Source organism: Xiphophorus hellerii, chromosome 9, assembly GCF_003331165.1.
Source record: "Xiphophorus hellerii strain 12219 chromosome 9, Xiphophorus_hellerii-4.1, whole genome shotgun sequence".
NCBI lineage: Eukaryota > Metazoa > Chordata > Actinopteri > Cyprinodontiformes > Poeciliidae > Xiphophorus > Xiphophorus hellerii.
Window position 1 is genome coordinate 21,702,982 of NC_045680.1, and position 13,145 is coordinate 21,716,126.

Below are 13,145 nucleotides of genomic sequence, written 5' to 3' on the forward strand. Positions count from 1 at the left end.
CACGCACAGTTCTTCAGGTGGAATAATAATAATAACACAAATCCTTCTTTTTCACTGTAAACAGCGCCATCTGCTGGGGCTACCGTGTAAAAACACGTTCGTTAAATCATTTCCCATGACAACAGAACCGACCCACGTAGGATAATTTCCTTTCAATAGCAGCACAAGACTTGTTCTAATTAGATATATTATATATTTGCGTTGCTGGTTCTGTCATTCGGCTTCAGTCCTGAGTTGCTTTTGCTTTTGACCCAGTGAAGTTTGCTCGGTTCGCTCTCCTTCAGACCAGATGCAGCGTGGGGCAGCTGCGGCTCTCATTCATCTGCACACCGTCCGACCTTTGGCCGCAGGAACCCGGCCGACACGCAGCGTCCCTGAAAACAAAAGCGAATAGTGGCGGTGGGAGGAGTAGAAGATGAAGGAGGAGGAGGAGGAGGAGGGACAGGAATAGAAGCTTCGTCACACTGTCCCCGTTTATTTTATTTTATTTTATTTTTAACTCTGGAGAGGAGCTTTGCTGAGCCGGCATGTCTTTATCGAGCAGCCCAGTAATTACAGACCCACTCAGGCAGCAGGAGGCGCGTGAGAGCCTCGTTTCTGGCTCGAGCGCTTTAATCAAGAGATCGTTAACGGTCCTCTGCTCTCGCGCCACCAGCAAATTCAATCCTCCTCGGTCACAAATGTCGTGGCGCTATCTCTTCTGTTCCCCTCATTCCGCTCTTAAGAACCGCTTTCTAGCAAAAAAAAAAAAAAAAGAAGACGAACGTCTGCGTAGATATGATCGGTTATGAAATCTTTTTTCTTTTCTTTTTTCTTTGTAAATTTAGCTACTTTTCAACAAGGCCTGAGCAGAAAGGAGAGCTAACGACATTCTCCTTATTTGCCCAAAGATGGTTGCTGAGGCTATGCTAAACCATGTTTAATTGCACAGTGTACTTTTTTTTTCCATGTTAAATGTAAGGCATTAAGTTTGCGTAATATTTCGGGCTCGTTTGAAGAAAACTGGAAAAAAAATATTTCATCTATTCTAAAAAGTAAAAACAGGATCTAGCAGATATTTGAGCACCAAGGTGTGCTTTAGCGTATAAGTCAAAGAGTATTTACCATGAAAATAAGGAAAGCAGAAAACGTGGGAAAAAAATATAACTTTGTGTTGTAGCTAACATTTTAGTAACCAGAATTTTATTGTAAACGTCATGGTTTTGTCCATGTTGTGGGGCCACACAAAATCAGTTCAGGGGCTGCAAATGGCCCCGGGGCCTTTCTTTGAACACCCTGGCTCTAGCTTGTAAATCAGACTGCTGCTTTCAGGATGCATTATGTTGTTTATTTGTATTTTGGAACCACGTCTCCCTGAAAACCTAACCATAACCTTTAGGTCGTAAAGAGATGACGTCCCATCGGGTCGTTTCTATTTTCCTCTCAGCAGAACCTGGAGAAACTGAAACACACACCCGGAAGTAGTCCAGTCAGATTTATTTATCAACCCTGATCAACTCGATTAAGCTGTCCCACGGTTCTCTTTGTTTTTCCTTACGTCTAATTTTCTCGCAAAGTTTTCCTTCAGCATCACTGAAACTTCGTTGGGTTTTTTCCCCCCCTTCCTTCGTGTCTAATTTAGTTCAGGAACGATTCAAAGTGAGGAGCCGTCCGACAGTTTGCGCCAGACGTGACGGCCTCTAACTCCTTCCCACAGAACGACCTTCAGGCTGGTCCAGGCAGCTGTTGTGCTGAGACTCCGTCTGTCAACAGAGCTGGGAACGAGACGGTTCCGTCTGGTCTCAGTTAACCAGTCAGAGTCCGACTCGCTTCAATGAGACCCAATACGACTCGGGTCAAAGCGAGGAGTTTGATTTTCTGATTGGGTTGCATTCTGGGATGGGAAGTCGATCGACCCGAAAGGTTTTTTTCCACCCCGGCTTTCGACCGTCCTTCCTTTATCCTCTACACGTGTCCTTAAATTAAGACGAGTCAAAGAAATCAAATAGAAAGAGATGATGAAGCCTCTGATCAACTAACAATACCGTTTCACAAAACACAAGGGAATTTGTTAGTTTTTTTCCCCTTTTTTGTAACAATACGTCTACGTAATACAATTTATACTGTTGGTAGACTTATTTCCCCTTAAGTCAGGGGTGTCAAACTCCAGTTCTCAAGGGCCGGTGTCCTGCAACTTTTAGATGTGCCTCTGCTGCACCACACCTGAATAGAATAATTAGGTCATTAGCAAGGCTGGGAGAACTGATCTAATTAAGCCATTTCATTCCAGTGTTTTGTACCTGTGGCACATCTAAAAACTGCAGGACTGCGGCCCTTGAGAACCGGAGTTTGACATCTGTGCCTAAAGTGATGCCACATATGTGAGGTAAATGTTGGGAGTTGACCATGCGTAGGCCTGTCAAGATGACAAATTTTGCTGAACGATAAATTGTTCCAGAGGTTATTGTGGTAAACGATAGTATTGTTGTTTGAGACCTTTTTTTTTTTCTCCGAAGAGTTTTTGCGGCGCTAGTGGCTAGTATTTTTTAGGCGACAGTAGGCAAACAAGAAAGAGGGCGAGGAGAGGGGGGAGGACATGAGGCAAAGGTCGCCGGGACCCGAACCTGAGGACTAAGGCGTCCAAGCGTGGGGCGTGCTAACCCCCTGCGCCACCACAGCACGCCCCTTGAGACCATTTTTAAGTAAAATTATGGTAATGGCAAAATAATAATGTAAGAGCACATTGTAAAAGATTAGCCAATTTTAAATCTTAATGGACATTTAACACTAGACCTGGAAGACATTTTAAATATCCAAAATAAATAAACAAAACAATAAATAAAATGAATTCTGAAGTCTTTGTAAACAAAATTGTCCTTCAATTGACGGCTAGTTGAGACCAAAACACCAAACTGAAGACTTTCATCATCCAGTCTTTGGTAGAAAGAGAGAGAGAGAAAAAAAAAAAGATAAACCATAAGTCATGCCAATAGAGATATTTGAGTTTGTTTTAATTTATCATGTGATTAATTGATTTATTGATTATTGTGACCTCCAGCCCAATGAAACCTTGTGGAATCAGCTTGGGCGCACCCTTTGTACCAAACTGACCACCACAAGCACACTTTGCTGACCTGCAGCAAACACTGGTTAAGCAGTAGGATGTCATCCCACATCAGTGTGTGACCAAGGAGGATGAATACATTTCTTAAAATGCCAAAATGAAAGGTTTAGTTTGCTTTCATTTGCATTTAGTTTTGCATCTCAACCCTAATTTTTCAGAATGCGTAAACTGGTGCGCCTACTAATTGGAGATTCTTGGTTTTATTAGCGACTGGCTATAAATTGCTGCTCAATTTGTAATTTAAGTGTCAAAATTGTAATTCTGAAAACAAATTACATCTTGTAACGTTTAATGATTCTCCTTAAGGGATATAATTACACGGCTCCCACATTAAGGAATATATCTCATGTTCAAATATGTCAGACTGAAGGTTTTTATGTCATCAGGCTGATGCTTAAATATTATTTTGCAGCCTAACGGAGTGGAGACCCGTCCTCCGCTCTCCCCTGGAACTCTGCTGCTGTCACCGCGTTCAGACCGGCTGATGGGCTCTCAGCAGACGGAGCACAGGGAATCGGTAAGACCCAGATAACTGGCACCATGCTGTGTGTGTGTGTGTGTGTGTGTGTGTGTGTGTGAGTGTGTTAAGACAGCACCTCTCATCTCTGGCAGAGCCCATCAGATCCTCCAGGCTTTCCTTCTGAATCACGGGTGTCACGACGATCTGACGAACACACGCCTTTGTTTACAAAACCTCACTCTAGTACATCCTGCATGTCAAAAACTCAGAGTTTTCTTCAGGCAGAGGTGGGGAGAATACCCCAAAAAGTAGCAGCGCTACTTCAATGTGTTTTTTTTTTTTTTACTCTAGTGAAAGTAAACATATCCATTCAAGAAATTACTCAAGTAGGAGTAAAAAAAAAAACAAAAGAAAAACAACCAAAAGCTACTCAAGTATTGACCAGAATATCAGTCCTTTAATATTAAAAAATGACATCATCAGATGGACCAAAACATAAAGTCAAGTATGTGGAAACGTTGATAATTAGATCTATTTTTAAGTAGCATAATTACAAAAAAGGGAACTTTCTTTTTTTTCGAATCTTAGTCGAACTTGTGGGTAACGCTTTACAATAAGCCTCCTCTATAGATTGCTAATAAATAGTTTATACATATGTTATTAATTAATCTATACGCCTTTTCTAAATCACTAATAACTGTTTATTGGGCATTAAATAAAGACAAGTAGGAGATTATGTGCTAAAATATTACATTTACAATTGCTGATTGTACTTACAAGTTAGTCTGAAATGTTTAGTATAAAAACTGTAGATCAAACGTAGGTGAACAGATTTGGCTCACTATTTGGCAAGAACTTTGTCTCCTTCTTACCCTTAACTGATGTGTAACAAAAGTCATTAATGATTTATAAAGTGTTTAGAGATGAATTAATAACATATCAGGGAGCATTAATGTAAAGTGGGACCTATTTATGGATCTTTAACAAAAACTGCAGGTGTGTGTTTGTGTCTGGTGGGTTTTTGGTTAGAACAAGCTCACTCTTCATTCAGTGAAGTTACTTATTGTGGGCAGAGAATCCAAGAATTTCATGTAAGAGCAGCAATGTTTCATAATAAAATTACTCAAGTAAAAGTAAAAAGCACAGCGTAGTAAAAATACTCCTAGAAGTGCACCCCCTCCTCCTCCCCCCACAAAAAAAAAGTTACTAAAGCAAACGTAATTGAGTAAATGTAACTAAGTACAACCCGACTCTGACCTTGGGATAGCACTGGCAGAGGCTCCACACTGTCCCAGCACAGACCATGGTGACCCCGACGACGCACATCGTCACGTAGACGTGCGGGCGCTCCTGCATCATGAGGAACAGGCCCACGGCAACCACAGAGAGGCCGGCCACTATGAGTCCGTACCGATACGGCTTCCCCTCCGCCATCGCTGTGAACCTCTGCTGCAGCCCACAAGCCTGCGCTGACTTGAAGCATGACGGGGGTGGGGGGGTAAGAAAGATTTAGTGGGCTCTTTGTGTGACAGAGCTTGAAGGTGAAGGTGGAGAAACTGCAGTGGTGGTTCCACTCCGCTGCTTATTACAGCCTGCAGACACGCTGCTCAGGTCAGGTATAAAATTGCAGGTGTGCGTCTGTACCTGAAAGGTCACCTTGCTTCAGGCTGCTGTACTAAATAAAATCACAGCTCAGTCAGCTGTCGGTGTTTGTTTGGTTTACAGCCATCCTCCTGTTTCCTCCTCTTCAGGGATTCCCTTCCTCTGAATAAACGGCTTTATAGCAGTCGATACCAGCCTTAGAAAGCCGCTCAGCCGTTTCTTAGCTCTAGTTTATGGTGATGTGACAACAAAACGAACAACAGGCTGCCTGCAAACTGTGAGCAATCGGCAACAATGCGCTGTTAGCATTCTGCTGTCATTGCTTTCCAGTGCAGGAGTCACATGAATTCCAACAGGTTAGGAGGATTCCCCAGTTTGGTGTCTAGAAGAGGCCAGCATCAATCTGCTGACTTGGGATCCAACAAGATGGAATGTACTAGCAAGACATAGTGACACTATTAGCATTTGGTGTTTTATTACAACCAGTCGGTGTTTAGCTAATGTTGAGATTCCCTTTAGTGTGTCGTGTGTCTAATTTTTGCACGTCTGCTCTACTGGCATCCAGACTGGCAGACGTTTAGTGTCCTGGGCCACTGAAAACACTTTGCCATCTCTCCATTTCATTCAGTCAGTAATCTCGTATGAATGATGAACCACATGCTGACTAGCATGCGGTTAACAGTGGCGCCCCCAGAGGGGGGAATGGCGGTTAACAGGGGACTGTGGCCCGCTTCTTGGAAAGTGTTGGAGTCATGTTCCGGTCACAGAAAGACATACAGAGTTATCTTCTCCAAGCAAGAAATAAATGTAAAAAACAATAAATAAGATTTATAAAATTTAAAATATATGTTTATATATTTTCTGGCTATTTGTACGCATGGCAGGTTTACATTTAAAAAATTAAAAAATAGGCACACACGCAGACAAACAGCTCTGGGAAAAAAAATGAAGAGTCCACTTCACTGAGCCCCATAGAAAACCTCCTGGTTACTCCACCGTATATTGATTTCTGAACTCTTCCTGAGCTAAAACAATAGTGTTGTTGTTTCTAAATGAGTATCAACTTGTTTTCTTTGCATTATCTGAGGTCTGAAAGCACCGCATCTTTTTTTTTTGTTATTCTGACCATTTCTCGTTTTCTGCAAATAAATCCTAAACTTGGAATTTCAGAGACATGTTGTCAGTAGTTCACAGAATAAGAGAACAATGTCCATTTCACTCAAACATAAACCTATAAAAAGTAAATTCAGAGAAACCGATAATTTTAAGTGGTCCCTCGTATTCATATGAATGTTTTGTATTTTCGCGATCTTCAGGTCTGAGTTTGGAGGGCCTCTTTGCCGCCACCCTGATCTTTGGCTCCCTCTGCAGATTCTCTACTAGTTTCCAGTGAACAACTCTGGTTGGTTCACTTCACAATGTTAATATCAATCCCAGTCAGCAGAAACACGTTGGTGAAATGAAAAGATTACAGCAAACCTAAATCTGTCAGGGATACGATGTTAAAATCACTTCAGGCTTAAGATGATCAGCGGCTTTGCGCTCAATTATTATGTAAAATGTGCAGCGTCCCAGAAAAGCTCAAAACGTGCTAATTGGTGCCTGGAGGGGGGAAACATGCACATCCAGTCATTTCTCTAGCATGGTTTGATTTGTGGGTTTGTTTGTTTTCTTTTTTCTTTGCTTACTGATCTCTAAATTTGGACACATTTTTAGTTATTAACAAGTTGTTCCAACAATAACTCAATATCTCCCAAGATTGTAATCCTATAAACTAATAAATGCAAAATTTCTACCTGTAATTACTTTATTCCTTAATAGTGCAACAATAACTCCGCGCTAAAGAGAATTTTGAAACGGCAACATAAACGTAAATTAACGTGTTCCTCCCGTGAAACAATTGGCAAACATGTAGCTGTGGATTTACTGAGGCAAGTCCCCTCTATAGCCTGTACAACACCAACTAATATACACAAATATTGAAAAAATAATAGTGCCAGAAATCCTGGAAAGTATTACAAAAACATCCTTTATTTTCTTACGTTAGAAACTGCCTTATCTGATGACAAACAAAGCATATTTTCATCCCGTTCTCAGTGCATGACGCCTTATACATGTGATACATTCATCTTTCAGCCTGAAAGAGGTTGTTTAAAAACATTTTTAATACAAGTGGATTATTTCTTAAAATCTCTATATAAAAATAACTAAATTTAGCTCTTTTTTTGCGAATCCTACATTAGCTGGGAGGCTGCACACAGGAGAATCTGTCCAGGCCTTCGGGTTAATGGGTGAGCTAAGAATGGAGTCCTCTGATGTAGTGGCAAGATGCAACCCACTTCCTGTACACTTCCCCTTTAAAATGGGCCAGGGCTTTTATTTCATCCATCCATCCATTTTCTTACACTTTTGTCCCTAGTGGGGTCGGGAGGTGCTGGTGTCTGTCTCCAGCTAACGTTCCGGGCGAGAGGTGGGGTCACCCTGGACAGGTCGCCAGTCTGTCGCAGGGCAACACAGAAACAGACAGGACACACAACCATGCACACACACACACACACACGCACACACACACACCCACACACGCACACACACCCACACACACACACACACACACCTAGGGAGAATTTAGAGAGACCAATTAACCTGACAGTCATGCTTTTGGACTGTGGGAGGAAGCCAGAGTACCCAGAGAGAACCCACCATGCACAGGGAGAACATGCAAACTCCATGCAGAAAGACCCCGGGCCGGGAATCGAACCCAGGACCTTCTTGCTGCAAGGCAACAGGGCTTTTATTTCCAACACAGAATTAGTTTAAGGTTATTGCACTTTTTTATGTTCCCTTCTTACACTGATTTTGTTTTGATTTTTTGCCTGAAATATACAGGAAATACCTTATATCTTAAAATGAGTTTTTCATATATCGTTTTGAACCTCTTGATTCTGCTGTTACACCTGACAACAAAGGTAGTTTTTCTATTCTATTCTTCTGGAAAGTATTTATCATCCTTTCTTTTCTTCCCCCCCCGTTTCTCAAAAATCCTGGCATTTTATCAAGAGTTTGGACGCTTTTCAGACCAGGCCAGAATGAAGCAGCCAAGGGGAAGAAAAAAGAAAAAAACATAAATAAATGGATAACTGCATAAAATAAACGACATGGTGGCAGATTGAGACAACACTGCATATGGGTTGCAGGCTCTAGTGAATTAAAAACAAGATATGTGCTTTAACATAGGTATGCTGCAGATATATGAAACTGAAGTTTCTCGTGTTTAAACGTAAAGACAAGACGACAGATCTCACACCAGCATTTCCTGACAACAGTTGAACTTCCACTCCTGTCTCTGTGACGGCCCAACCATCCACGGGAAGCCTGAGCTAAAAAGTCGAGTCTCTATAGGTCGACTTCAAGGCACGGAGGAGGTTTGCTGCTGTGAGTTCAGACAAAGCTCTTCGCTTAGAAGAACAGTAGGCACCGGAGGAGTGTAGGAAGTCCAACCCAGTTTTAAACTTGCTGGCTGCCATCTTGATTTGCACATGCAGTGTGTTCAGGAAGTTGCCGATCGTCGTGCTCGTAGTCCGGCTGTTCGCCGGGCTCCTGGTTCGCCTCCTGGTTTATGTGCTGGCTCTTCATCACCGTGTCGTACGACGGCGGCGGCTCCATGGTCCAGGGCGGCGGGGTGGACGGCAGGGACGGTTCGGGCTCCGGCGAAGTGCTGACGGCGTTCGTCGACATTTCCCGGCGGATTCGGTCCAGCCTCCTGATGGGAACACGCCAGAGACTCGGTGAGGACTTCCTGTTTTAATCTGAAACAGAAACTTCCTGAATACTTCCGGAACGCCTAAAATGCAAGTACAGTACAAGCGCCCGCTACAAATCTGGTTTCCCTGTTAATGCAGATGGACACTGAATTTTTTCTGAGTTTTCATTTCATAGGATTTGAATTGTAAATAGGGCCACCAACAACAACCGGCGAGTTTTGGGACGCACCTTTTCAATAAAATATTCATTTTAGAAAATAGAAAGCTGCATGTCCAGTTCTTATTCAGGAAAATAAACAAGAAAATAGGAAGCAATTTACTAAAAAAAAAAAAAGTGGGAAAGTCAAAAGTCTGAGATCCTTTTTGTACTTTAAATCTACAATAATGTTATATAGATTCTAGATTTTTGACCAAAGCAAAACAGGATATGTTGCTTGTTTTATTGAAATATTGTGATTGTAATTTCTGTGGCTCGTGAGTGCTTTCAGTTTGATGATGTCTGGCACGCAGTGGGAATAGTTGGGACACCGCCGTCTTATGCAATTAAAGACAACACAGATCACGTTCTAAATGAGTCACATGAAATAAAAACAGCGCTAAACAACGTCTCCCGTCTCACAACTGATGGAGGAATCATTTAGTCATTTAGAGCCTCCAAACAAGGCATTGTTTGGAGCCATTAAAGGAAATGCCTCCAAACAAAATGCTGTTGAAAATGTAAAAAAAACAAAAAACAAAGATGAATTTACCAACAACCAAAAAAAAAAAACACATGGCTGGAAAAATTTTAGACAGAGCTATTTAGTCTATGTATTTACGGGAAGTGGCTTACGGGTGTTTTGTGTTTGGAAGAAATCAGACTTTTTCCGAACATCTGCTTACACGGATCCACACTCACCACACCCAGACACCTGATGTCACCAAACTATGTTCTATGAAACGATAGAATCTATTTTTTCCGAAGGTCTGATGACATCACGATAGGCTGATGTCTGGCCGCTCTCGGTGCTGAGATGGAGGTAGAACGAGAGCTGGAGAGAGAGAGCGCGATGGACTGACTGAGTCGGATCCACTGAGATCAAAGTCCAGCTTTGCTTCTGTTCGGCGTTTTGTTTTATTTTTGGAAGGCGACAATCAGAACCGCAGGTCGTGACCCTTATTAAGAGGCGACCCAACAAGACTCCAACAGTGAGGCGTCATCCGTTTAACCGGTTGCCTCTGAGCGCTCTGGACCTGTTGGACCTCAAAGATCCTCCTGTGGGCAGGTGAGCCAAATGCAGACAAAAACCTGGAGTAGTGTACATTTAAAGCTAAACCCTTCGGTCATCAGATTTCATTTAGTTTTCAAAAAGTGTAAGTTTTGCTTATTTGCGTAATTTATCATTGAAATGTTTTAATTAATGGGATTAGTTAGAACATTTTTGGATTCAATTTGTGACCGGATCCAATACAGTCATTCAATTTTCAATATGAGTGCCAACATTGTGATCTGGAGCATACAGACGCTGTCTCTGCCCATTTCCTGTCTGGTGGCCGTCAATAAAGGCCAGTAGTGCTAAAAAAAAAAAAAAAATTATATATATATATATATGTGTATATATAATTCTGACAAAAATTTTTATTCTTCAGATTACGTTTTGGTATATTAGACTGATATAAAAAAAAATTTAATACTCGCTATTGCTTTGGCCTTATCGTCTTATACGCTACAACTTCACTTCAGCAGGTTTTTGCAGCCTGCAGTAAAACTACACTGTGATGTTTATTCTGCACTAAGATAAAGACAATAGAGTGGTTTATATATATATATATATATATATATATATATATATATATATATATATATATATATATATATATAATATTAATTCTGAACAAGGTGCCATCAAAGAAATGCAAATTAAACCAATCAGCTAGCCTACACTTTTTGGAGTTTTAACATGAATAGTTTGGTCATGCTGTCAGATATGTGAAGGTATTCGTAGAAAAGGGTTTTAGAAGTAGAAAAATTGTGTGTGTGACTATCAGGTGAAGCCGTCCAATTAAGAATACAAGGTTTCCAGTTGTGTTCATTTTAGCCAGAATGCTACACTGTTGCTCCAGTGTCGCTACAGAGTTGCTAGCACGGGATGTCAGCTGGACGCCTCAGCTCCAGTGGACTCAACAGACTCCTGAACAGTTCATCCTTTATTCTGACATTATTTATTTATTATTATTATTATTATTTAGGACGCAGACGATATGACTATCTCCAAGAACTACCACTCCATGTCCTAGAAAGGTAGCCTGTCTGTTGTTTCCCACCATCAGTTTTCCTAATCTTTGCCATACTACGTGTCTTAGCCAATAAGCTGGGACTTTTCTCTGCAATATTTTCCTGATTTTACTCAAACAAGTGAAAGGAATATTGAAACGCAGCCCAGTTTGTTCGTCTGCGGAGTCTATTGTTCTCTGTGCCGGTGGTTTCCTGTCTGTCGCTCAGCTCGTTATTTCAGAGAAGAGCGAGACGTCGCAGCTGCTGCCATCCGGTCGGCTTTGGTCTCAAGGCAACTTTTCCAGTGAACTTCCAAAAAGTAAAATCGTCTCTGGGCGAATTCTATCCATTTTGTTCATCCCTACATGTTGCATTTTGATTCAGAGGACGCAGAGCCTTACCGTGCTGTGCAAACAGTATGTGCCAACTTCTTCTGTTTTGCTTTTTGTCATTCTTACATGTTCCAGACTTATGTTTTTTTTTTGTTTTTTTTTACATCAGTAAGTACAAAATGTGTGTTATTTAAATGTTGATCTTATTTGTTGAGGGGGAACAAAACTTAACATTTATTTAAAAGTTACTACCTCTTAAGTACTGCTTCTGCCACACTTGGGAGCAAATCTGCTACCGAACGACGTCAGTCTTTGCGATAACCGGCAATAAGTCTATTAGGTTGTTTTCATTCAGTTGTAGATCATGCAAGATTTAAACTTTGACTAGGCCACTCAAAATGCATTATTTTTGAGTGGATGTTTTTGGAGCCTCTTAGAGGATCATCGTTCTGCTGCATGACCCACGTTTGGCTGACGTTGAACTTTTCTACTCGAGAACAGGATTCATGGGTTCATCACTTTGAGCCAGTGGCTCAGGTCCAGAAGCAGCAGAGAAAGCCTAGATCATCATACCGATCCCACTGTGTTTGACAGTGAGTAATATTCATGAAATGCTGAGATGCTCACCCTCCAAAAATGTCAATTTTGTCTCATATGTCTATGGAATATTTTTCAAAATCCTTGGGGATCATCGGGTTTTTCTTGGCTAATAATAGGCAGCTATTAGTGTTCTTTTTAGTAATCACTGGCTTCTTCCTGAAATTGCCCCATTTCCTTCCAGACTGTTTTTTTTCTTCTCTTTAATTGAGGGATAATGACTCTCACTGCTGTTTACTGAAATCCTAAAGCAATCGATATGGGTTTGTAACCCTTTCCAGACCGACAGATGTCAAAGACTTTCCTTTTTTGTGTTTGTTTGTTCTTTTTAAATCAAATCTTGAGCTTTTATTGTTTACGCGTGCTTTGTACAAGTTCTACTTAAGTGATTTCTTGACTCTACAAGTGGCTCATCACAAAATGTGTTTTTCACAGCCATGTTGGTTTGCGTCGCTTTTTGTTCTTTCAAACAAAACAAAAAAACAAACAGTATTTTGTAGTCAATGGGTGACTTTTGTCTGATACTAAAACACACAAGTGATGGGGGGGAGGGAAAAGCTTCTTATGTTGTTTTTTTTAAAATCAGCAAGGTTGCCATTACTCCCTTCCCCACCGGTGTAGCAGGTTGTTTCGTTGACCGGCCAATGAACGCATGCTAACGCTGTAACTTAAGAGGGAGAACATGCGCCACATAACTGCTGACGATAAGCAAGGTGAGCATGTTGGAGAGCTGGGATACTGTGCTCATGTGAATGAATTCACACAATTCCTTCACATTTTTACAAGTCTGTCTCTGGGCCCAATTGTCAAAAGTCTTCAAATCAAGAACAGCATGGAGGTTTTTATAAAGTAGGATTTAAAAATAATAATAAGAATTTATTTTTTTACTTATTTCTGAGCTATCCTTTTGTTTTATCCCTCAACTCCCCCAAGTTGGGAACCACCACTTCACCCCGAAACCCCAAAAATACCCCCGCTGCTGTCACTTTCAAAGAGTGTTTACCTTTGTATGGCCAGGGCCTGCTGTGGGCTGAAG

At 41.3% G+C, this 13,145-nt stretch overlaps 1 protein-coding gene across 1 annotated transcript; it reads right to left on the minus strand.

The window, feature by feature from the left end:
- Positions 1 to 66: 66 nt before the first annotated feature.
- Positions 67 to 6,237, minus strand: bsnd (barttin CLCNK type accessory subunit beta). Its single transcript, XM_032571576.1, has 3 exons — positions 4,821 to 6,237; positions 3,700 to 3,767; positions 67 to 374 (listed from the first exon to the last, which is right to left on the minus strand). The coding sequence occupies exons 1-3, from the start codon at positions 4,995 to 4,997 to the stop codon at positions 281 to 283; spliced, it is 339 nt and encodes a 112-aa protein (XP_032427467.1). The 5' UTR covers positions 4,998 to 6,237; the 3' UTR covers positions 67 to 280.
- Positions 6,238 to 13,145: the final 6,908 nt, after the last annotated feature.

Coding starts and splice junctions, on each gene's coding strand:
- bsnd (XM_032571576.1), bottom strand. CDS start 4,997: ATGGCGGAGGGGAAGCCGTATCGGTACGGACTCATAGTGGCCGGCCTC. Junction 3,768..4,820: donor TCTGCCAGTGCTATCCCAAG/GTCAGAGTCGGG, acceptor TGTGTTCGTCAG/ATCGTCGTGACACCCGTGAT. Junction 375..3,699: donor GGCTCTGCCAGAGATGAGAG/GTGCTGTCTTAA, acceptor TTTTGTTTTCAG/GGACGCTGCGTGTCGGCCGG.